Genomic DNA, 26,831 nt, shown 5'->3' on the forward strand with positions numbered 1-26,831 from the left:
ATAGGTTCAACTCCATTCATTACCTCTGCTAGTTGGGTTTTGATATATTTTTTATCATATGGAATATTTCTTGATCTAAACCGGAAGCCTTTCTATGTAAATCCCATGTTGCCAAAACCTATTGTTGTCTCCATTGATTAAATCATTCTATAGCACATCCTTCACTTCTTTCGAAAAAGTATGCTGAACAAATAAAATGAAAAAAGTTAGTGAATATAAAGTTAATGGAAATAGAACAATTGTTAAGATAAAATTATCTGTTTGCGGTCTATTGCATATGATACCATATGTCGTGGAGAATAAAAAAAGCTCCTCATTGTGTATCGCACATATTCTTGGAGCCTTGCAAACCGTTGATGGCTATTGAGAAGGCCTCCAAGAGAATGTGCGAATACACAATAGGGAACTTGTACACAAAAGGGTGTCGTCTCCCCGTTGTGTGAAAGGGTGTGGGTTAGTGGTGGTTTGTAGGTTAGTGGTTGATATAAAAAAATATAAAATAAGAACTAACTTGACCCAACGTGCTATTATAGAATTTTTTTTCTTTGTTGATCAAATGTGTTAGTGGTATTTATAATCATCACTTTACCACACTTCATTTACATTTACATGTATTCATTCATGTAAATATGAAGGTTTACCTTCCACCTTCCACACTTTAATGGAAATGGTGTTGCTCATGTGTTGACAATAATCGTTGCCTCGTCATTTTTTAGAAGTAGGCACTTTCAGTGCAGAAGTTGTTAGGTGCCTAAAATCTGGATTGAGGTTAAGTGATTTTGAGATTGGAATGTCATCATTACTTTATGTTTCTTATATTATATTTTTTCTCATCTTATTTATTATTTTTATTGCAGTATTTTACATGTATTCATTCATGCAAATATGAAAGTTTATCTTCCACACTTTAATGCATTGTTCATATGTGTGACAATTATCGTTGCCTTGTCATTTTTTAGAAGTAGGCGCTTTCGGTGCAAAAGTTGTTAGGTGCCTAAAATCTGGATTGAGGTTAAGTTCTTATTTATTATTTTTATTAGAGTATTTTACATGTATTCATTCATGCAAATATTTCTTATATTATATTTTTTCTCATCTTATTTATTATTTTTATTATAGTATTTTACATGTATTCATGATGTAGTATCAAAAGTAAGTATTTTTGTTATCGTCTCCACAGGGACTGGTGCAATATTCTAAGTCATTCAACAATCAATATTGTTCTAAGTTATAGTTTGATTGGTTGTTTGTTTAAAACGATGGAAACTAAATTGCGAAGATAAATACGGAGAGTAATAAGGCATAAAAATGTTGGAATTAGAGTTCCTTGAAGTTATTCTTGCAATTTATTTCCTATCTTTGATTTATAACCCTAATCAAGGACCATTGTTTCAATAACCCTAATTTCATGACTTTATATCGAACCTATCTCTTAACAAAGGATCATTCTTATTATGATGATTCATCTGTCGTACTCTTACAAACAAAACCAAATGATCTCGATGGCTATTACCATTGTAAAAATCTATTGCATTCTCTTTCTGGTGAGAGGTGTGAGAATGTGGTTCAATTAGACTGGCCAAAGCCATTTCCATATGATGACAATCCAAATCAAGAGGATCGTACTCGTTTTGAAATATTGGGTTAGGTTAGTATTAATGGCACTCTTTGTCTTAAACGTGAGTGGCGTGGTGAAAAGCAACTTGCATTGTGGAATCCAACTTCAAGGGAATTCAAGTTCATTCCTTTCAGCCCTATTGAATCTAAACCTTATTGGTTTATTTTACCCGATAAGTATCAAGTACGAGTTGGTTATGACCGTGTTACACATGACTATAAGTTGATTCGATTAATAAGTTATATTCCAAGTCTTGGTTTGCCATCCGTTTCTTTTGGGAGATGTATATACCAAATAGTAACACTTGGAGGACAATTGATGTTGATATGTTTCGTTCTTATGACAATGTAGTCGTGTACATGGATGGAGTGTGTAATTGGTGGGCTAAAATAGAAGCACATGCATATTTGGTGTCATTTGACTTCAACAATGAATCTTGCATTACAACACTCATACCCTCGCACGTTGATGAGTTTTATTCGGTATGGAGACACTGCTTGGTGTTGTTGAATGGATCTATTGCTTTCATCTTACATTATATAGAGACATCTATACTTCACATTTTAATTTTGGGTGACCTCGGTATAAAGGATTCATGGACCAAACTCTTCGTAGTTGAATTTTTGCCTTGCCTTGCATATCCAATTGGAGCGGGCAAAAAAGGCCGAATATTGTTCAGAAAAAAGACGGTGAACTAGCGTGGTTTGATTTAAGTAACAAGACGATTGGTGTTGCAACAAGGTTTTCTTTTTGTAAAACATTATTCCATAAAAAAGCATTCTTCCAATTGGAGGAATAAATAGTTGAATTATTTTGTTTCTTCTTGTTTTCACTCATGAGTTATGCCTTCATGTTATCGACTATAACAAATTAAGAAACCATTTAATAGTATGAGCTATATATGCTTTATGATTTTAGTTTGAAAGTTTACTACTCTTTTTTTATTATGTTTCTATTTCAATTGTATGAACGCTCTTTTGCCAATTTTAGGTAGGAATGGCTTATATTTGAGAAGCTTGATTGTCTAATTAAATAGCAATAAATCTTTGTTTAAATTTGGATTTAACAGTTAACAATACTCCATCAATGACATTGGTTCAATTTCTGATGTTTAGTGTGAATTGATATTGCTAATCAGATTTCTTTTACTGCTGTTGAATCATTTTATATCCATATTTGGATGAGAAAAATATGTGATTTGATGGGACATCTTAAGGCATACTCAGAGTAATATGGTTGGTATAGGCTGCTCAAAGAGGATGGCTCACCTGATAAAAATGCTATTAGAATTTCAGCAACGATCATGTTCTTATTAATCGTCTACATTCTGAGGTTGAATTGCTCAGAAATCTCAGTAACAAGTATGTCATTATTTGTTATAGTGTTTGGAAAGACGATGATCATAGTAATATCAATTTTATTACTCATGAGGTTTGAACATCTGAGAATCTTAGGGATTATAGGAAGAAACATCGATATATTTTGATTAAGGTGTTTAAGAAATAGTGGAAACAAGTTCTTGAGGGATTGGAGTATCTTCATACACATGATCCCTGAATTATTCACAGAGATCTTAATGAGAACATTGGCCAGGTCAGTTTGTTGGTTTCTTATTTTGCTTTTTGATGAATAGAACTTAACATGTGTTTGATTTTGGAATAATAAATATTAATTTTTACTGAATTGAACTAATCAAATTGATTTTGATTGAGAGTAATCCTTTAGGAAAAAATGATTTTTATCACAATTTATGGTCAAATCACATTTGACTAACACAAACCTGATTATGAATGGAACAAATGAATATGGAACCAAAAATAGGCTTTAATGAATGTATAATGGTTATGGTTAAATCATCTTATGTAGATAATTTTCCACCTTAATTTAATGGCTGGTTTGATTTTTAGATTGGGTTCCTCAAAAGCAAGTAGAGAGTAAATTGAGAAAATGAAGAGTTGATATAACTTATTGTACACTCTAAAGCAATTTTCTTACTTTAGAAGGTTGGATCCTGATTTTCCCGTTTTAAAAAGGTATGAGAATGATTTACCTCCTCTAAAATGAGTAGTTAGTAGATTGAGAAAATAAAGTGTTATATTATAAACCACAATAATTTGTTATGCATGTGCATATAATATCAACCCTTATTCTTTACTTTTAAGATGTCTTAACAGTCAAGGCATCTTAAAAGTAATTTCGAACGACATATAGACACCTATCATTTCCTTCATTCACACGTATTCATTTGTTACCACTCTTGTCCAACTATATACTTTCTTACTTGATTTGTTAGCATGTGCACATAACTTCATCAATAGACTTAACATTGTAAAAGACTACTGGAGTTTCACTACATCAGTAATGTACATAACTTCATAAGTAACATTTTTGAAGTGAAAGAAATAGTCACAAGAAAGGGGGGGTTTGAATTGTGACCCTTTTAAAATTTAGTCCTGCAACTTAAATAAGTATATATACTCAAGAAAATTCTTGGTAAATGTTAGTCTAACAAGATTAGAATATTTGATTTATACACGACCAAAATGTTCTGGATTAAATATACCTTAAATGATTAAATAGTTTTGACAAGGACCAGAATGTTCTGGATGAATTAAAGATTAATTGTTTTAATTTGTTTTAACAAGGACCAAAATATTATGGAGAATGATTAATATAAACAGAATGAGAAAACAATATTAAGTTAAAATATAAAGTTATTTTAACATGGACCATAATGTTTTAAAGAATGATTTATATAAGACAGAATGATAAAACAATATTAAAAGCTGAATTTAAACTTTAGTTAAATATTTATGCAGTTGTTTTTATCTTGGACTAGAATGCTCTAGAGGCAGTTAATATTGAATAAAATAACACAACAATATTAATGATTAATTTGGGACCAGAGAACTCTGGATTAATTTGGTTGTGATTAATTAGGACCAGAATATTCTGGAGATTAATAAATATTAATATGAGTGTGATAGTGTGTGTATATTATGTAAAAATAAAAGAGAGATAGAGAGAGAAAGAAGAATAACACAAGAGAGTTATCCTGGTTCACCAAACCCGGCTACTTCCAGTCCCCACACTTCGTGTGAGATTATCCACTATAGTATTCAGCTAGTAGAAACTTCTAACTAGCACTATAAGGTCTTGATCACACCAGATCAGTCCAGAACCCCTGTATTATCAACCTCAACAGGCTTCTACAATTCTTGATCACACAAGAAAGGTTGAAACTCTTCTATCTCAAACTATTAAGCCCAATAGACTTGAGATCTAGTTTACACTTTGTATGATGATGGATTTTGGTAGAAAATGGAATCTCAAACAAAAGAGATTTTAAATGATATCTCAAACAAAAGAGATATTTTACAAACACAAACTCAAGATGTTATCTCAAACAAAAGAGATAAGGAAAATAAATATAGTGAAAGATTATGGAGTTTGCTTTGTGATTGTAGAAGAGATTGATAGCCTTTTGCTTTGTGTTTCAAACTCTTGCTTTTAACCTTCATAGACGTCCTCTATTTATAGAAGATGTATGTCTTGGAGATCAAGCTAAAAAAGAGCTGTTGGAACTCATTTCAAACTGAAAAATTGGCTCCACTTGATGCTTGGAGAGAAAACATGAAATTTTGCACTTGCAGAACGTTCTCCAGAACATTCTCTGCATACAGCTAGACTTGAGAAATATTTGACACGCTTTTACTAGCTGTAATGAGCTGTAAAAGTGCAACTAGTTGTTCTCTTGATTGTAGAAGCTTGGAGGCCACTTATGATGATGTAATCTTGATGTCATTGCATGATGTCATAAGATGATGTCTTTGATGATGTCATATGATAGTAACTTTGGAGACATATTCCTTAATGAGCTTTGCTTCAAATGGATCAAAAATCATTTAAGCCCAAGACAAATTCTTGTATTGGATTTATGTCATGCTTTCCATTTTGATGATTTGTCTTTTGATGAAAATTATTTATTTGCTTTGTGAACAGTGACCAAAACGTTCTCCAGAACATTCTCACTGAAACATTCTCACAAAACACATTAGTGAATAACAAAATAATAATTGTAATATTTTTGTTATCTTTTAAAACATCATATGAGGATGCTTTCTTCACTTTGTATGACAAGAATGATATTTGTAGGAAGATGATAAACCTTTTTCAAAGTCAAAATTCCTTTGATTGATTTCTATTCTCCAAATCATATCTTGAATAGTGATGTAAGATTATTGGACTATCATAAGTCTTTTATGATATAATCTCCAAGCATATGATCATGAATTTTCTTCTTTGATATCAATATCATTAATGAATGACTTGATAAATAATTTATTCATGAATTGGTTTCTCTTCAAAGTTGATTCTAATCATTTTGATGAAATGATGATAATAATTTCGAGTGTAATATGCATCCTCATCATGAGACCATTCTTTCATCGGAGTTGATAATGTTTTCTTCTATATGAGATGACAATACATTCTCGGTTAATTAACCTTGAATTATTTTGTTGATGATGCAATTTATCACATAATTTCTCTTGTGATTGCACACAATGTTTCTTGTCCATTGAGTATCCTTGAGATGTTTTAGCTTAGGCATGCATGTAAACATAAAGGTACATTCATTCTCTTGAATGAAACTTTTGTGCCTTTTGCTTAAACTCTTTTAGAAACTATTTGAAGATCATTTCTTTCAAATATTAACCCTTTATTGCTCGAATCTTTAAGACTTTATTGAAAACCAAGCCGTTATGAGGATGAGTCAATTGCTCATAAAATATATCTTCTTGTTGAATCTTCAATAAACACTCATTTGATTCAAACAATATTCTTTTGATATCTTCTTTGAGCTTGTGATGCGATTGTTTTGGTGTTCTTCTACTGAGTATTTATATGCACTTGTTAGAGACTTCTTTCTTGTCTACTTCTGTGAAAACACTTAAGTGCAACCATCAGTAGATCACCATTCATAAAACTTAGTCTTTATTCCATAAGGTTTGTTATCAAAACATTCATCAAAAAGATTTTTGTTTCAACAATTTTAATCATACATAGTCAGATTCTAAACCGACTCAAAACTGTCCTATTTATGACAAGATGACACAATTGTTGTGGCAAATAATATGCTGGAAAGCACCAGCTGTCGAATCTATTGGCTGTCTTGTAGGTATACTTTTTTTAATTAGTAGCCGTGGAAGTTGATATTAAAGCAAGAGAACTGAAAAGTAGTGTTACCTAATTCATTACATTAAGAGAATATTGAAATTGTATTGAAGATATGAAGTCTCTTCTTGTCTAGATTTTCGATTTTCTATACTTTGTTATGTATAGTTAAATATATATTCACATTTTTAATTTACTGCCTCATAGTTTGTCACTCTATGGTCGTTTTCATACACATATCATTGTTCAATTATTTTCACAAAGCTTACATATGACACTTCAAGTTATTTAACAGAAAGTTATACGTATATCCTATTAGTATTACTACCATCCATGTCTAATTCTAAATACTTCATATTTTCTAGTCCAAGGCAAAATTTCATGAACTCCAAACAAACCAAAAATAATAAAACACAAGCAACCAAGACAAAATCTTATGAACTCAGAGAAGCCAAAAATGATAAAATTTTATGAACTCCAAACAGGCCAAAAATGATAAAAACCAAGACAAAATTTTATGAATTCCAAACAAGCCAAAAATGATAAAAACGTAACCAAGACAATTTTATGAACTCCAAACAAGCCGAAAATGCTAAAAACACAAGTAAGTTGATACTTGTTTAATATGATTTTCACATGATCCGGCAACTCTGGACGTTCTCATCATTGAACTTGTCTGTAAGATCAGCCATACAGCGAGACTGAATTGGCGGTGGTTGCATGTAATTCATGGATGGATACATGTTCATATGCTGCTGTTGTTGGTTCATCATCATCATGTGATGAAGTTGTTCATATGAATAAGGTTGCATTTGCATTGGCATCCCTTGATGATAATATCCTCCACAACCTATTGGAACCATTTGTGCCATATTTCCATTTCCATTATTCCCACCCCCACTTGCATTTCCATTTCCATTTCCATTATTCTCACCACCATTGACATTGTCATTCCCATTCTTCTTACCCCCACTTGCATTTCCATTATTCCCACCCCCACTTGCATTTCCATTTCCATTTCTATTTCCATTATTCTCACCACCTTTGGCATTTCCATTTCCATTCTTCTTACCCCCATTAGCATTTCCATTGTTCTCACCACTATTGGCATTGGCATTACCATTTCCATTCTTCTTACCCCCATTTCCATTTCCATTTCCATTACATATCTCAGCATGCTTCCCAGACTTCTTTAGCTCTTTTATGAGTTCGTTTGGATCCAGCTTATTACCAAGTATTGTTACTTTCTCTTGCTCTGCATCTATACTCACAGCATCCACCACTAGACAACGTAACACATAAATACATTTAAATTAACAACAAATTAAAAAAAAAATCAAAAAACTAAGTAAAAAGAAAAATAAAATTGGAACAACATACTTCCTCGTATCTTGAATATTTATTAAAACATATTCATGTCTAATGATATTAAATATTATCGAATTTAACTATTTTTACTATGTAATTACATCCTTTTAAAAAAAGTTCTAAAATTTATTTTCTAATAACTTCTAATAACACCCTACGGCAAGAAAATACTAGTGGTTTTATCATAACAAAAAAAAACTTTATAGAATTCTTATATTTTTTTAGGCCAACAAAATTAATTACACTTAATCAAATTCAAGAGTTTAATTTTGATAATCACAACTATTCATATGTACGATTTTATACATAGCTACGATTAAAGTCAAGTCAAACTTTTTAAGTGATCCAATAACTACTATTCAAACAACTATGATTGATTAATAGTATAAAAAATATCTACTTTAACAATATATATTTGAATTGAATCCTAAATTTAATATGAAATTGGTTGCGTTCACTTATAATTGAAACTGGATATATATACCTAATAACATAATCTTGAAAAACTTGAAATGCATGGTATATATTAAGTCATTGATATTTGATACATAATATGGAGAACTCTAAGATAAAAAGTATGGCATGTTATTATTAATTTACAAGATGAAATGAAAGGTATTGACATATATTATAAAAAAATATAAATTTTTTTTGATAAAATAAAGAGATCAAGGATGTACCATGAATTTTCAGCAGAAGTTTCCTTACTTTCTTCTCACAAGCCTTACAATTGATATTAACCTTCAGAATACAATGCTACAAAGAAAAGCCAACAACACATATTAATGACTTTCTCACTAGTCAGTCATACTCAGGATGTCCCGACAAATTTAGAGGCCTGAGACCTCTTTAAAAAAAGAAAAAAGGTAATCTTACATTCACGGTCCTTTAACTTAATTTTAGCTAATAATTTTTTGCCATTTATCTTTTTTATTTTTCAAGTTATTTATATCATTTCAGTTTGTATGCATATGGATTCTCAAATATCGGATCTAAAATTCATATAAAAACATGAGTGAAAGGCCATAAATTTAAACATAAGAGTAAGTATCGAAATAAAAAAAAAATATATTTAAATTTTAAAAATCCATATGCAAATTGATCCAAAGAACAAAAATGATGTAAATGAAAAGATACATGACAAAATCGTTACATGAATTGAAGAACAAGAGTAATTTTATTAAAAGTTAACAACAATTAAATTTGAGTAGTTTTTAGGTCTAATTAATTTTTCCATTATTTAAACAACTCAAAAATAAAATATAAATAATCAATATAAAATACATTCACATGATTGAGTAATATTTTTCGTAAATCAATTAGATTTCTCAAAAGAAAAAAAAGAAGTAAATATGAGATGTGGTAATAGTAGTAGGATGTGTTTACCGGATTTTGCGTTCTCACTTTGTCAATATTGACCTTCATAGTTAAATATCCCTACAAGAAAACAAGTCAACAACACATATCAATGACTACCTGATAAGTCATTAAATATCCCGAAAATTATTAACGAATGTCGGCATGTCAGTGTCTGTGTCGTATCCGATATATTTCTGTGTCGTGTCCAATATCTTTAATATCTTTGTTTATATCCGTGCTTCACAAGTTAATAGCACAACATGAACAAAAAAATCAAAACACAAAAGAAATATGAACAAGAGATGGGTAATAGTAAAAAGTGTGTACCGAATTTTTCCTCAAATCATCGATACAATCAACCTTTAGATTAAAACCCTACAGAAAAAACATAGCCAACACATTATTCTACTACAACATGAAGAAGAAAAAAAACTAAACACAAATAAATTCAGTAATAGTAGAAAGTGTTTACGTCTTTAAACCAAATTGTGTGATTGCTCATCTTTAGTTAATGGAGAAAAAAGTTTCGGTATAAAAAATAGGCTTGAAGGATGAGAATTACTCAACAAGAGTTTTTATTTATAGGGGAGAATCAGTGAAAAATAGTATATATAAATCTAGGATCCAGTATAAAATAAAATAAAATCTTGTTAGTAATTTAATAAAAATAAAAAATCTAACTAATTATTTCATATTTAATTATACTATTTTCTAGAATATTACTTCCTTGATTTTTCTTTGAAATAAATTTGCTAACTTTATTGATATATTTTCTAGAATTATTTCTTATGAAAATATACACCAAATCCAGTTTAATTTTCAATTTGTTTTTGAAATTTTTGGTCACAACGTTTTCCAAAATACCTGATCATGCTAACATTTTAGGTCTCCATTCTGACTAGGACAATCGACATATTAACATTTTTCGTTAAAAAAAAAAAAAAAAAAAAACCTAGTAGATGCTAGACAAAGAAAGCAAGTCAGCTTGAAAGAGAAAGAGAAATTTGTTGTCCAAGTCAATGTATACAGTGTATCTACTATTAAAATGTTATTTTTTATGGGACTATTTTTTTTTTTTTTTTTGAAGGAGGGACTATTTTTTTTTGTTGTCCAAGTCAATGTATATAGTGTATTTACTATTAATATGTTCTTTTTTATGGGACTATTTTTTTTTGTTTGTACTTTGGAAATTATATGAGATATATTTTTTATGGAGAAGTCTCACTAAACATTTATTATTGGTTTCATATATAGTGAAAAATTGTAATACAAAATATATTTCTAAAAAATATATATAGTTAAAAAAAAATCAAATTTTAAAAAAATATTCTAAATAGAAATATAAATTATAAATCTTGTAATACAAAATATATTTCTGAAACATATATTTAGATAAAAAAAATCAAATGTTTTAAAATTATTCTAAATAGAAATATAAATTATAAATCTTAATGATATCTTATTATATATCTAAATCTAAAATATAATTATATCTAAAATCTTAGAAAAAAATATATTTAAACATTTTATTCTCAACACTTTTTTTATGCAATGGCCAATATTAGTTGTTAGACTAGTATTTTGTCCTTCATTGGAGTTTGATTTCAGATCATTCAACTCTTTTAACTCTTAGTTTAAACTTGTTGATCTATCCTACCACATCTCCTTGTATTAACATGTAAGAAAAATTATGAATCGAAAATAAGAAAGAAGGAAAAAGAACTAAACAAAAAAAACATGCTGCTACGACTAGGCATTTTATAGGCTGGCAATCTGGCATGCTTTCTTAACATGCATTCCCATCAAAACTATAAATAAGACAAAGTTATCTAACTTGGAAGATCGGAAATTCTGTATAATTAAAAGAGTGTTGCTAGAAAATGCATAATTATCAAGTATTGCAGGGGCTCGGAGAACAATTATCGAATTAAAAACATGGTAATAGTCACTTTAATCCCAAAATGTATAATGAGTTTGCTAAGAGTTAATTAAAAATCCAAATTATGCATTAACATGTGAAATATTCAATAAGTCAATCATTTTATGACAGAGAGAGTAGTTACGATTGCATTGAAAATTAAAGGCTTAATTGTACTTTTGAACCCCTATCTTTTCAAAAGTTGTGGTTATGGACCCCTAACTAATTTAAATACAAAACAGCCCCCTATGTTTTGATTCTTTGACAGTTTTGGACCCCTAACTAATTTAAATACAAAACAGCCCCCTATGTTTTGATTCTTTGACAGTTTTGGACCCCCAAGGCAAAAAATAAAAATAAAATTGACACGTGGCACCTCACTTAGGGTGCCACGTCAGCGTTGACCGAGTCAACAATGGACTGGGGGTCCAAAACTGCCAAAGATTCAAAACATAGGGGGTTGTTTTGTATTTAAATTAGTTAGGGGTTCATAACCGCAACTTTTAAAAAGATAGGGGTCCAAAAGTGCAATTAAGCCAAAATTAAAATCATTATTCAACTTAGAACAAAATTGTATTACAAATAAATCATTCATTAAAAGATGAAGAAATATATTTGAGTAATTGACCAATTTATCAAGTAATGTGGGCACTTAGTTTGCATAATGTACACCGTTACTACTAAAATGGAATTTTTAGTGCAGGCACATGCCTACACAATGATGGTTGTAGCTCCGCCACGGTATTCCGATCCACGACCGAACCAAACCCCATAGAGGAGCAAAGCAAGGGCAAGAAAGAATCAAATGTTGGATAGATTCGACACCTCCACATCAGTGGAGCTAGACAAAAAAGTTTGGGGTGACCGTCATAACAAAAAAAAAAAACTAAAATATATAAATCATATTGCATACAACACATTAAGTCATAATAAACAAAAAATCGATCATTCAAAATTTAAACTACATATATACCAATGTTTTTAAAGCCGGACCAAAGATTGAACCGATGAGACCTTCGGTTCATGGTTCAATCGGTTCAACCGATTAAACCGTTATGAACCATTATTGAACCGGTTAATGAATAAATAAATATGAAGATAAATCAAGAAAAACCTCTAAAGATTTTATTAATTTTCATATTTTAATGCAACCCTAGATATTAATCCATTTAATTGACTCATTGGGCCCAAGTCCAAATCAAAGTATCCAACCCTAGATATAAATTAGTTGTTGTATGACTTGTATCACATTTGTTAGTAATATTTCCTAAGTCGCCGCTAACAAACTTTCTCTTTCGTTCTACTGTAGTTCATGTTTCTTTTTTCCTTTCCTTATTCCTTCTCCTTATTTCTTCCTCATGCTTAGAGACCACAATTTCTACAAAAGCAAACTAAAAGCTTAACATCACACTCATTCCACTCGGTATCCAGCATAAAGCAAGTTCATTTTCAAGTACTTTAAACTGGTTCAGTAGGACAGAAAAAACACCAGAAGCAGTATATAACTTTTTTTTCTTTTTTTAGGATGGGGTGGCGGTGGCTCCCCCTTGCCACCCCCCAGTTCCGCCACTGCTCCACATCTGGACATGCAAAGTTGTGACTCATGAAACATAATGCTGCACGCCATTAAATTATCCTTTGACAGCAACCTATTTCGAAGAAGTCTTCAAGCTAGCATAGAAACTTTCTTGAAAACATGTTTGTGCCAAATTAAATCTGAAATAGCATTAAAGTTATGCTCCTCTTGGGTAAACATCAACTGATTACCCGAGCCGAATAACCACCGATAGAATTAAGCCTTCACTGCCAATAATCTTTACAATTATTATGCTGCAGAAGTAAAATCCTACCAAAATGTTGTATTTCCTTTATAGATCAGTATTGAAGATTTTTATTAACGGCATATTTTTATTTGAAGGAATTTTTAACGTTACAGTGCTTAAATATAGGTAAGTAATATTGAATATGGGTAAGTAATAATCTTTACGATTGTTTTTCTTCATCCAAGACCACATCTCGGTGAACTATAATCTTATGTTTGTTTAAGTTGTACAATTTGAACCATAACCGAGAACGTATGATTCAATATTCTTTACTTATTTCTTGAAACTATTTAGAAGTGAATTCACCTCCTCGACCAGTCCTCGTAACTTTTATATGCTGACCACTTCCTTTCGTGACAACATCTTTGAACTTCCTTGAAGGTAGTAAAGGCATTTGGATTAAGATATTACATACTTTTTTCTTTCATGAGAATTTTTACATCACCACCAAATGAGACATTAATTGTCACTTACTGATTCATCAAGATCCAAGAATATATATGCTCATTTGTTCGCACATATGGTTGCTTGCACCATTGTTAAGGTACCATGAATTTCCTTTAACTTCATTACTTCCACATGCTAGCAACATTGTTTCAAAACTTCTCATCATTTTCTTCTGCATAGTTAGTCTCCTCCCCAAGCCTATTCTTGTCAAACCTAACTTCTAATAATTGTAGCTTTGAGTGTTAGATTTGGCATACCTTGAGGTTGAGTATCCTTTTCCACGTCATGTTATTGAAGTTTCTCCTTTCTCATTACTGCTGCTAGTGAAATCCGAACCTCTCCACCATTGACTGACACTCCCAAATTGTCTTCAACCGCATTCTTGTCCTCTATTGGCTTATTGAATTTCTTTTGATTTTCTCAATCTCCTTTAATTTCATTTTTTTTTAATGGCAAAATATATATTATATATATATATATATAAGGGAATTAAATCCCAAGTATTACACCAAAAAAGAAAATAAAAACATCAAAAACCCCCAACGAAAAACCACCAGCACCCTCAAAATGCTGAAACCCCTAACAACAGCTCCTCAAAGAACCAACACCGTGAACAGTGACAATTAGGCACCTGAAGTGATTTTCCTTCAAACGTACAACTTTGACCACCACTCAAGTTCCAGTCTATCGGAGGAGACATCACAACAGCCTAAAAGGACATGAGTCACAAACTTGCTCCCGACCTCGAATCAAAAGCGATCGCCCACAAGACTCCCGACACAAGTCAAAAAGGCACCCCACAACCCACGAACCACCAGAGCAGACACCTAAACCTGTTCAAAAACTTGACCCACCAATAACCCGATGCCAAAATCCAAAAACAGAGAAAAGTTGAAACAGTAGCGCAAAGCCAACTAACTCAAACACAACCTTTAATTTCATTTGAAAGAGTTTCCCTTATCTCTTTTTTTTGCTTTCTATTTATCATTATAATGAGCTTTATAAATGATCCTCAAAGTTGGTATACTGTCATGGCCTCTATATCTTTACTTTACTTTTTATTCTTGTTTTCAAGATGTTTGAAGTTTCCTCCATGCCTCTATAGTGGATATTAATTTTTTTCGAAGTGATTCACCCCATGCTTGATAAATGTGAAACTTGAAAGGGTGTTACTCCATTACTAGACATGACTATAGAAAGATTTATTATCAGAAATCTAAGCTTTGATGCCCTTTGTTGAAAAATTAGAAGGTTATAGTAAGCTTTTGGGAGAAATTGAGGAAGATAGAATACTTTGTTTTATTGCTTACTTGTTTCTTTTACTTTCTTAATTACTTATACTAGCTTAGTTTACAAATGACAACATCTCTCTCTTTTATAGTATCCAAGGGAGAGTACTATACAGACCAAGGTATAATTCTACACACTTTTAAGAGAGAATTATACTGTTTTGTCTCAACTACATACATTTAATATTATGTCTTCGTACTACTTATCTACTTTTACATATCTTTAGAACTTTCTTTGAACTAACTACTAAGATAAGATACTCTCACTCTCACTCTCTCTCTCTCTAAATTAACCTTCTTAAAGACTACAAACATTATTTTTCAAAAATTCCATTCCGAGATCAAACAAAGTTTTTATATATTCCTTCTTAAAGTTTGAATATATAGAGCAAGACAAAGTGATAGAATACCCTCTATTGAACCTTTGCAATTTCCTTCAAGAAGAATTATCTATCTAAGTTGGTGTAGACACTTTTCTCGCGATCCATCAATTATTAAGGTGGGTTGAAAGTCTTTACTCACCAAAATCTAGAGTGAAGCCTATATGTAAGATGCGTGAATTGCTTTAGCATTGTCACAATCATTGTGCGTGTAATTTTCATTTTGTATTCTTGAAAGAACACTCCATTGACTTTTATTTATTTGATATGAATAGCATTAAAATCTTTATTTTTAGAATTTATATTGGATTCTTTATGATTAGAAAACCTGAATTTGAGACCTTGCTCTAATGGAAACAAACATTCGTTACTTATATATCAACATACATTAGAGTAGATACACACGTCTCCTTGAGTTTAGCTCAGTTGGTAAGAACATTGCATAATATATTCAAGTTCAAGAGTTCGGACCGCAGACACACAAAAAAGAGAGTAAATATACACCCAACTCATTTTCTTTATATAAATATAATATAAGGTTCTTACTTTATTTTAAACAATACCCTTTATTTAGAGAATATATTCCTAAATGATGAGTAGTAGTAAAAATTTACATCTTAGTGAGTATAAGGATTATGCCAATAAATACATTGAAAAAGAAATGGGAAAATTACTTTAAAAAAATATGTGATAAAATGTAGTAACTTGAAACTTTGATAACATGTAGCTTAATTGAAAGGTAAGTAAATTGTTTTTTTTGAAAGGTAAGAAAATTGTGATTAGAGAATTGATTTAGTCATGACTCGTGATATTAATACTATAATGAAATTTGTTAACTACTTAATTTCAATCATTTCGTTGAAAATGCAATAATTTAGATTTTTTTCCAAATATTTTTTCTTGTCTTAAAAATGTTATTTGATGCAAAAATCAACTAGAAAGCAATCTAAACTTCCATTTTTTTCATTATTAATCACTTTCAAATCAAACTAAAAAAAAAAAAAGAATTTTACAACCGATAAAATCAATCATCTTCCATTTGAACAGTCAGTCCCAATATAACACTCATCTCACATTCTCTCTCCATATCTTTATAACCATAGGCATGTTATTTTTCTCTACCTCTCCATATATTTCTTTGTAATTTAACAATTGAGCTGGCGGGCAAACCCGAATAATGAATCCATCCTTATCTTATTCTACTTTTGTAATAACACACATAAGGTAAAGTCTTAAATTTTATTTGACTTAAATACAATTTTGACCTCTTAATTTTATAAAACATTGCAAAAAGAAAGAAAGAAAAAAAGCAATTGTGAACCTCTATATTTAAAATAGATGTGTTTTTGTCTCCTAATCTTAAGAAAATAGCAATTTAGGCTACTTGTTTTTGGACATGTGGCCTCTTCTCGACACTTTTGTAATGTTTTTATAAAGTTAGGAGGGCAAAGTTGCTGCTTTTTATTCATGAGGCAAAATCATAAATTTTTAAAAGTGAGGGGACAAATGTACATTTAAGTCTCCTTCAAAAAAAAATGTACATTTAAGTCATATTCTTTTTCTTTTCTTTTTGAGAGTACACTTCATTTTTTAAAGGCAAAATAGTTTTGAAAAACAAAAGAAAGGTAAAGAGATAAAGATAAGAAAATCACGCGAAAGTTTTCACATGTTTAACTGCATTTTGACCTCTTACATTAATTTTAGGTTTTCAGTTTGTCCCATATGTTTAATAACTTTTAAGTTGGTTCCTTACATTTATTTTAGGTTTTAAGAGTGTCCCATACGTTTAACAAGTTTTAAATTGGTACCTTACGTTACTAACATTGCAGTAAGTTTACCATTTTAGTCAAATTAAGTTTACTATTTTAGTCAAATTTTTGTTTAAAATGACCACATGGCTAACTAAGATGCACATATGAACAACTTTGGTGGTATACCATGTTGAAGTTTTAAACGTAGTTAACTCAACATTTGACAGAAATGACAAACTTATTCTTACATCACTAACATAATGGACCAACTTGAATATCTTGTTTCTATGTCTAGTCCCCTCACAACCGAAATATTTACCATCAAATGTTAAAGGACTTTTACCCTATAGCCAAAAACTAATTACAAAAAGTTGTACTAGGGTATCTCCAGTTAAACTTGACTATACCACTAGTTGTCTCAAAACAAGTCAAAACCTTTAATCCATTGAGAAAACAACAACCACTATAAGCCTTCCAACAAGACTGAACTATGATATTTTTACTGATCCAACTTAGTAAGGGAATTACAATCTACCACTAATGAGAGAAAATACAAGTTAAAGTTATGTTTGTATAACAAAGTTTTATTTCAAAAATAACTCTCAAAAAGATAGGATAAGTAAATTAAGCATACAAAACAACAGACAAAATAACTCTCGAAAGGAGGATGTAAAGTTATTATGATTTTTTAATGGCTTTTAGAATAATGCTTTGCTTGATTGTTCACATCTTGATGTCAACATTGCCTCAAAAATCATTTGTCACTTTGTCAACTTCAATTGTTAGGGAGAGATTTATTTTAGAAAGCTTGAACAATATAGATGTTGAAGAGCCATCACGAGCATATGAAAGAACTATTATCACTATAAGCATCTTTGGGCAAAACCTTAATTTGAGGTGTAGAGTATGATGAAAATTACTTCACATCATGTCATGTATAGATTTATGTGATTCAAAAGTCAATTCTTCTAGGCAATTGACTTTGGTGCTCAAAAACCGACTCTTTAACTGTCTTCCATCTGGTTGTATATAAGAAATACTAATATGCATTTAACATAATCAAATGAAGTAATGATTGAATGATTGCTTCATTACGTACCAAATGCACTTCATGAGAGATGGTGGCAACTCCTGGTGCCAATTCTATTATGTGCTTTACATTTCTCAATACAGGTCGAGCATCAAACGATATATGTGCTTTTTGGTAAGAAAACACTATGCATTGCACAATGAAGACTTTAGACCGCCACATATTAAATGCATATTAGTACCCACCAATGCATTCTTGAATACTTCAGACATTCTTGAACTCTGTTCCACACGCATCTAGCTTACACTATCGCATATAGCAAACTGCTTTCTTTATGCAAGGTAATGTAAGAATCATTCTATTTGAACCACAATGTTCTTGACAATTTTAGCATTGTCGTCCACTAAGAAGACATTAGTCACCTTCACGTCGAGTGCGGTTATGGTGCATAAGGAAATCCTTATGAATCCTGCATAAATCCAGAAATGGTTTTGGAGTACAACTCACATAAACTATTTCCACAGCAAAATGGTTTTGGCATAATTTTATGTAGGGTGCTGGAAATCCTTATGTAGGGTGCTGGAAACCATTAAGTACATCCAGACATGGTTTTGGAGTACAACTCACATAAACTATTTCCACAGCAAAATGGTTTTAGCATAATTTTATGTAGAGTGCTGGTAATCCTTATGTAGGATGCTGGAAACCATTAAGTACATCCAGACATGGTTTTGGAGTACAACTCACATAAACCATTTCTGAATTTATGCAGGGTGCATAAAGATTTCCTTATACATCATAACCGCGCGCCTTCACGTCAATGAAAGTTGGTAACTTATGTTCCAACTGAACTAGGAACATTCAGGTGCCGCCCATTAGACACATGAGCCAAATGTTGTACACACAAAAGGATTTGCACATACAAAAACAATTATCAGAGTTCAGGTGAACACAACAAAGCACCATTGATGTAGTAATTTACTATATATTAAAAGTAAGTATTTTTAATATCGTTTTCACACGGACTAGTGCGATATCATAAACCGTTCAACATCAATTGTCATCTTAAGTTAAGGTTTGGTTAATTGTTTGTTGATTGAAAACTATTTGAACTAAAATGCGGTAATGAAAACGGAGATTCGATAAGGCGTAAAATTGTTAGGATTAGAGTTCGTCGACCAAGCTTCACATATATTCTAATGACCACATATACGGATTCTAGCCTTTAATCGATATTATCATGTATCACCCGACAACATCATTCACGTCTAAATGATATTGTGATTACGATCGTATTGTTTAATCGACGATTTCTCAATCTATTAAATGATCCGATAACATTAAGTTTCGATACTTAAAAGATTATCAAAACACAAACCCTATGTCTAGAATTCAAGTTTTGATAGATGATTATTCTAACCCTAGATTCAAAAGTATTTTTCAATAACATTTTAAATCAAACATAAACATGAATCGCAAGAATAATCTCAATATCAAATAAAGAGCTAGAATCATATATTCAAAGATCAAAAGATTACATACTAGGCTTGATCAAGTACGTCTAATCCCAACAAAGGAGATTTAGCTACTCATTCTCATGGTAGCTTTACAAAAATGGAAGAAATGATGAAGATTCATGCTAAGATCTTGATTTCTCAAACATTCTTGATGACTCAACACTCTAACACCCTTGCTTTATAGTGCTCTCTCAAATTCACCCTATCTCTCTCTAAAAAGTAACAACATGATATCTGAAATAATGAAAGAAAAAGGCTTATATACTTATGTTAAAAGTGACATCTCGCTTCGCGAGGTGCAGCTCGCCATGGCGAGCTGGGCTTTCTTTGCCATTGGGTTTCTGCCACATTATCAATTGTCCTGAAACCACCTGAGCTCGATGTGGCGAGCCCCTGTCTCTCAAAAATCAGGCCTCTCTGGACTTTTCTCGCTCTGCACTCGCTTCAAGCTCGCCATGGCCTCGCTGTGTCGTGCTACTGGCATCCAAAAATGGGGTCTTTCTGGAGTTTTCTCGCTGCAGGCTCGCTTTAGCTCGCTGTGGCAAGTGAACTTTTGTACTTTGATGTTTTCTTTGCTAATTTCAGGTTGTGGCTTGCAATTTCCTACACAATGGGGGGTGAAGTAAGGCACACAAAGCATAAATGTCATTTATTCATCAAATTGTAGCTTTTCCTTAAATAACTTGCAAAACAAGTAACTAAAGTGCCTAAAACATGACATAAAATAACTCACTTTCTAACACTTATCAGCCACCATAAGCAGCCTTTCGATCTCATGTGCATCAACCTTGGATATACCCCCTTGAAACAACATCCACATAAGCGAAACATATAATTGTATTAACTTAGAAGATCAACATTTTATCCAAGAAGCCAACCAAAAAAGAGAGAAAGATTAGTCAAGAATCGGTGATTAGAATTAAGAACTCATTTATTCCTAAAATCCGTGGAAGTTGCAAAAAACATGGGTCAAAAAATATAGTTAATTTGATTTTTTTAGTTAATTGTGCCTAAATTCCACCAGCCTAAAAGGCTATGTCTGGTTGTGCACTTTCAGCCTTGAAATAATGTCTTTCGTATATCACATCGGCTCGGACATCTCCTAAATACGAAGCAATACAAAGGGATAAAAGATCCAATGAGAACATATACAACTTTAAGTCGTTATTATCATAGAAGGGATCCAACATGTCATTCCTCGACGAAACCTTCGTAATTTCCTTCGAGATGAACACTCTATGTTGGTTATAATGTCTTTCGCGATGATCCATCATTTCTTAAGATCAGTTGAAGAAGTCTTTCCGCACCAAATTCGTAGGGTGATGCCTATATGACAAATGCATAAGTTGTTTTTACCATTCATGTGTGCTATTCTCGTTCTATATTCTTTTTCTTTAAACAAAACTCTTTAAAACTTTATTTATTTTACATTTTTAGCCTTGAGTTCTTTATATTTAGGATTCACATCAAATTTCACAATTTAATTATTCTATTTATTAAATTCGAATTTGAAACCTTACTAAAAAGGAAAAGAGAACACTCTTTACTTAGATCAAACATGTGTTACATTCGAGTAGAGATCCTCACGAACGAACAAACCAACTTTTCATATATAAATATATTTAATTCATTAGAAGGTTAGTATATTTATTCATAACAAAATTCGAACTTTAGACATTATTTAAAAAGAAACACACTCATTACTTACATCAACACGCGTTACATTCAAATAGTTTTCCTTACAAACAAACAAACCCGTTTTCTTTATATATATATATATATATATATATTATTAAAAGGCTATTATATTTATAATAAAATACGATTTAAGACAGTACGGTAAAGGAAAAAAGTACTTGTTACTTAGACCAAAACACGTTACATTCGAGTACACGTCCTCAAATTACTTTCTTTTCAAAAAATACTTTTTATCCGTATATAATATAATATAAATATCATACCAATAAAAAAGCACAACTAAATACATTGTTTTGTAAAATGATTTTTGACCAAGTATACTTCTTTTACGATTAGAGAAACTAATCATTCAAATCAAGTAACATTTAAATGGTCGCTAAACTTTTTCTAACTGCTTTAAAACTTTATTTTTATCAATGTGATCCTGATATAATTTTCGCGCGATTAATCTCTGGAGTCACGCGATTAATCTCTCGAGTCAGATCGCGCGAAAATTATGATGGTCTTGGCACAAAGTATTTTCAAATGAACCAAGAAAAAAAATGAAAAAATTTATACTGAGGTAAGAAAAACCATCATCTTCCAAATGCATCGCCTCTCACACTATATAATCCTCACCTCACATCTCGCAGCCTCTCTCTCTCTTTGTCTTCTCTCTCTATAAGAGTTTTCTTCAATCTCTCTCTATACCTCTCTTCATAGTTTTTTGCTTTTGTACATAATCGATTTTGATAATCTGAATTTGCATTTTGATAATCTAAAATTAAGCAATTGGAAAAAAGAAGAAGAAAAGGGTGGGGAGGCATACCCAGATAATGAACCTACCCTCTGTTCTTAATCTCATTGTGCCTCCCCTCAGATCTTAAGATTTCTTCATCTGGGTCGTCTTCAATTGGTTTGTTTCTTTCAAATCTAGATTCAAATTTTCATTTTTATTCATTTTGTTATGTTTTTTTTTTTTGGATCTCTGATTGTTATTATTCAACAATTTTTGTTTTTTCAGGATTGTGTTTTGTTCTGCCTTGATTCATTGCTTGTTTTAAGGATCCGACAATCCTTAACTGAATCCGACAATATCTATATTGTCATCTTTTTACACTTTTTGAGGTTGTCTCGCAATTTAAGGTATTGGATTGTTTGTTGGATGTTTTGTATTTGAACAATTTGATTAATGATAATGCTACCATGTTGTTTTGATTTATCTTAAACTAGGATTTTGTTTTTTAGTTTTGTTTTATGTTGGTGTTATTGTTTTTGTAAGGAATTTGATTGGATCCGATAGAATTTGTGTTATGTTTTATTGATGTTTTATAAGTTTGGTTTTTTTCCATCTGTAGTGATGCTGATGCTACTTGCATTTTGTATTGGTTTTAGTTTTGATGGATGAATGAAGTGTTTCTTTTGATTGTGTGTAGATAAAATGCAATCAGATAGTGGCAAGCTATTTATCGGTGGAATATCGTGGGACACAAATGAAGAGCGACTCAGGGAGTATTTCAGTACTTATGGAGAGGTTAAGGAAGCAGTGATAATGAAGGATCGGACAACTGGTAGAGCTCGTGGATTTGGTTTCGTTGTTTTCATTGATCCAGCTGTTGCAGATATTGTCGTGCAAGAGAAGCACAACATTGATGGAAGGATGGTAATTTCTCGTCATGTCCCCTCTTTTAAGTCCATGGCTTGCATTTTGACATGATATTAATGTTCTCTTTTCGAATTATATGGCATTAGAATTAGCATTCTCACTTTACATATAGTTTATGATATTGAATTGTTCCATCCAAGATTTGAATTCAGGTTCTACTGAAGGATCCGTCCTTAACAGGAGCTCATCAACCACTTGAGCCCAATCATATAGCTATTTATGATATTGAACTGTACTTTGATTTGCACAATTCATTTGTTTTAATTATTTCCTTAGCTACATTTTAAGATGGACCAAGACGAAGTATATTTCCCTATATACTTCATTCTCGAATGTTATCTCCTTTTATTTTCATTATTATTTTCTCTTCTTGTCATCTGTTATAAAGATCTGTACGTCGTTGACACCTTTTTTTCCCCCATGTGATTTATAGTTAATACTTTTACATCTTTCACTAGGTTGAGGCGAAGAAAGCTGTTCCTAGGGACGATCAGAACGTATTGAGTAGAACCAGTGGCAGCATCCATGGTTCTCCTGGTCCAGGTCGCACTCGTAAGATATTTGTTGGAGGTTTAGCTTCTACAGTGACAGAGAGTGACTTCAAGAAGTACTTTGACCAGTTTGGGACCATAACAGATGTTGTAGTAATGTATGATCACAACACTCAGAGGCCAAGAGGCTTTGGATTTATCACATATGATTCTGAAGAGGCTGTTGACCAGGTCTTACTTAAGACGTTTCATGAATTGAACGGTAAAATGGTTGAGGTCAAGCGAGCAGTTCCTAAGGAGTTATCCCCAGGACCTGCCCGCTCTCCTCTCAGTGGATACAACTATGGTCTGAGTAGGGTCAATAGTTTCTTGAATGGCTTCAATCAAAGTTACAGTCCAAGTACTGTCGGTGGCTATGGACTTCGGGTGGATGGTAGGTTCAGTCCGGTTGCTGGTGGCCGAAATGCATATGCACCATTTGGATCTGGTTATGGAATGGGTATGAATTTTGAGCCTGGTTTGAGTCCTGGTTTTGGAGGGAATGCAAGTTTCAATGGCAATCTTAGCTATGGACGGGGATTAAATCCTTATTTCATCGGCGGCTCCAATAGGTTTGGCAGTCCTGTTGGATATGAAAGTGGTAACGGAGGTAGCAATTCTTTCTTCAGTTCAGTGACTCGAAACTTGTGGGGGAATGGAAGCCTCAACTATGGAACAAGTTCTGCAAATTCCAATGCATACATTGGATCAGGAAGTGGGAATGTTGGAGGAAATGCATTTGGCAATACTGGTGTCAACTGGAGTTCTTCGCCGATTTCTGGACATGGTGGCGGGAACAATGTGTCACAGGGTAGTGGCAATCTTGGATATGGAGGTGGCAACAACGGTTATGGATTGGGGACTGAAGGGTATGGAAGAAGCAGTGGTTCCACTCTCGCACCAACATCTTCATACTCTACATCAAATGGTGGTGGTGTAGATGGGGCTTTTGCTGATTTTTACAACAACAATTCGGTCTACGGGGACACCACTTGGCGATCTTCAAATTCTGAGAGAGATGGATCTGGTCCCTTCGGTTACGGACTTGGTGGTGCACCTTCGGATGTTTCTGCCAAGACTTCTCCCGGTTATGTTGGTGGTTATACTGTTAATAAAAGGCAGCCAAATAGGGGTAAGAGCGACATTTCATACTCATACTTATACCAACTTCTCAGTCAATCAGCATAACTATTACTACAATACAAAGTTTGGACTTTTGTGCAATAATCTAGGCAAATGTCTTCTTTTAGTTGCTTGACAATGCGAGTATATGCCAGAATCATTGAATTTCTGTTTTTTTTTTCTCTTTGGTAAATTGGTTATTATGGTGGAAAACTTTTTGTTGGTATTTTGCCTTGTGTTCAACTCATTGGTTCTATTGGTTTGCTTCTAAGTGACATATAACAAAGATACTGTCTTGTGCTCAATCCATTTGCTTTATTGTCTTGTGCTCAAAATTGAAAGATGGCTTCAAACAAGTAAATATAATCTTCATAGAAAATCATTATGCTGATTGTATAGAATGTGATGCAAGTTTTGTACCAAATTTTGAACCAATTTTTCTTGATGCATCATTACCCTACTCCAGGGTATTTTGTTTTGGATGTCATTGAATTTGTCACACAGCCTTAATTTCTTTTTGCATGGTTTGGGCCAGTAGTGTTAGGTTGTAGATAGAGTGTGATGGTAGGAAAAAACATTCCAAGTTTGACGGATGAAAAATGTAAAGAAAGTGACTGTTAATTTAGATATTAGATAAAAGAATAAGGAGTAATATAAGCTTTTATAAAGTATGAAATTGCAATTAATGATCTAGATATGTATTGTTGTAAGTTGAAGGGGAAATTGCACTCATCTTCCCTATGGTATGCTTAAATCACGCACATTTCTATCTTTTAGTCACTCACTTGCAACCTTTATTTGTTGGAGACACCTTCTCTCAGATATGTTTAAATGTCACACACACCCCTCGATTTTGACAAAATTGAAGGAAGTTGAGCGTCATCGAGGGGAGGGTCAATGTCTTTTATAAAATATAGTGTGTGTGTCATTTAAACATATCTTAGGGGATGTGAGTGCAATTTCCTCTAAGTTGAATTAATAACCTTATATATACATTTGCACAGTTCACGTACGCAAGTATTATAATACTATTATATTCCCAAACTAAAGTATTGCTTCATCATTCATGATCAGAAGTTGTAACTAAATGAAATTCAATGCTGTAATAGCTTATTAAAAATGAGGGTTGTAATGGAGATGATTACAATGACTCATGTCTGTCTATTTAGTATTTACATCTTCCCCCGTCAAAGCAACATTTGGTTATGGACTTAAAATTCAAATCCACATAGTCGGCAGGTTGATTTGGCTGACGTAGGTAGTTAGTTTGTACTTCGTAATTGTGTTAAATTGTTAGAAATTATCATTTTCATATTTTATTTTAAATTTAGTTTACTTTGGGATCGGTTCAGCAGTATATCCCCATTCTTCATGTCGGCCTGTCCTAATACTCGAAACTCGAAATCACGGGGAGAAAAAAACTTTGGAAACGATCCACAAAAAGTTTTGGATAGTGATCAGGGATGTAAACTTTAGAAGTTAAGATTGATGCATTCTTGTAATATGCTTTTGTTTTATTCGAATTTAGTTGTCCTTTTTTGCCAACACTGATAAACTTCTATATTTGTTTCAGGAATTACTACATAGGAAGATCGTTTTGTTGACACGAACTTGTAGGCGAAGATAATCCAGTGAAGCAGGTGAATTGTGAATTTTGCACACCACTGTTGTTACTATATTTCAAGTTTAAGACATAAGATGTTTGGTTATCTAGGGCTAACTGAAGTGCCTGTTTTGAGGATTCAGATATAGAGATAGAAGTTACAAGGGAATGTTACGGCTTGAGTTTTTGATTTATTACTATTTAGGTTTTTGGGTTTTTGGGATTTGAGTGAGATGTAAAATCTGATTGCGGGATATAGCGGAAGTGTATCATGCATCACATGTGAGAAGCGATATAAAAACATTGAAAAACATTTCTTTTTATTTTCTTTTCTTTTTGGGGTAGCTTTTTGCTTGTAATGTCATGCAAAATTGTGGGTTCTACTCAGGAATTGTTTGTTCCTTCAATCATTTTGGTTTGATTTTAGCATATTGTAATCTGAGGATTTTGTTGATTATTAGTGTGATACATTGAAGGGATACCCTTCTAGGGTCTCCGTGAATAAGTTACATTACATTTTGATAATTTTTTTTTATAAGGAGAATATTTTAGGCTACA

At 32.1% G+C, this 26,831-nt stretch overlaps 2 protein-coding genes across 2 annotated transcripts; one reads left to right on the forward strand and one right to left on the reverse strand.

Moving 5' to 3' along the window:
• Window positions 1-7,425: 7,425 nt before the first annotated feature.
• LOC11430925 (heavy metal-associated isoprenylated plant protein 32) lies at window positions 7,426-13,655 on the reverse strand. Its single transcript, XM_024785065.1, has 2 exons — window positions 13,568-13,655; window positions 7,426-8,075 (listed from the first exon to the last, which is right to left on the reverse strand). The coding sequence occupies exons 1-2, from the start codon at window positions 13,653-13,655 to the stop codon at window positions 7,426-7,428; spliced, it is 738 nt and encodes a 245-aa protein (XP_024640833.1).
• Window positions 13,656-21,984: 8,329 nt separating this feature from the next.
• Window positions 21,985-26,831, forward strand: LOC11424064 (heterogeneous nuclear ribonucleoprotein 1). The gene is made up of 5 exons (XM_003617928.4): window positions 21,985-22,268; window positions 22,377-22,498; window positions 22,789-23,015; window positions 23,477-24,680; window positions 26,244-26,831. The coding sequence occupies exons 3-5, from the start codon at window positions 22,794-22,796 to the stop codon at window positions 26,255-26,257; spliced, it is 1,440 nt and encodes a 479-aa protein (XP_003617976.1). The 5' UTR covers window positions 21,985-22,268; window positions 22,377-22,498; window positions 22,789-22,793; the 3' UTR covers window positions 26,258-26,831.

The sequence above is a fragment of the Medicago truncatula genome, chromosome 5 (genome assembly GCF_003473485.1).
Source record: "Medicago truncatula cultivar Jemalong A17 chromosome 5, MtrunA17r5.0-ANR, whole genome shotgun sequence".
NCBI lineage: Eukaryota > Viridiplantae > Streptophyta > Magnoliopsida > Fabales > Fabaceae > Medicago > Medicago truncatula.

Coding starts and splice junctions, on each gene's coding strand:
- LOC11430925 (XM_024785065.1), bottom strand. CDS start 13,655: ATGCCTTTACTACCTTCAAGGAAGTTCAAAGATGTTGTCACGAAAGGA. Junction 8,076..13,567: donor TACGAGGACTGGTCGAGGAG/GTGAATTCACTT, acceptor TACGTTGTCTAG/TGGTGGATGCTGTGAGTATA.
- LOC11424064 (XM_003617928.4), top strand. CDS start 22,794: ATGCAATCAGATAGTGGCAAGCTATTTATCGGTGGAATATCGTGGGAC. Junction 23,016..23,476: donor ACAACATTGATGGAAGGATG/GTAATTTCTCGT, acceptor ATCTTTCACTAG/GTTGAGGCGAAGAAAGCTGT.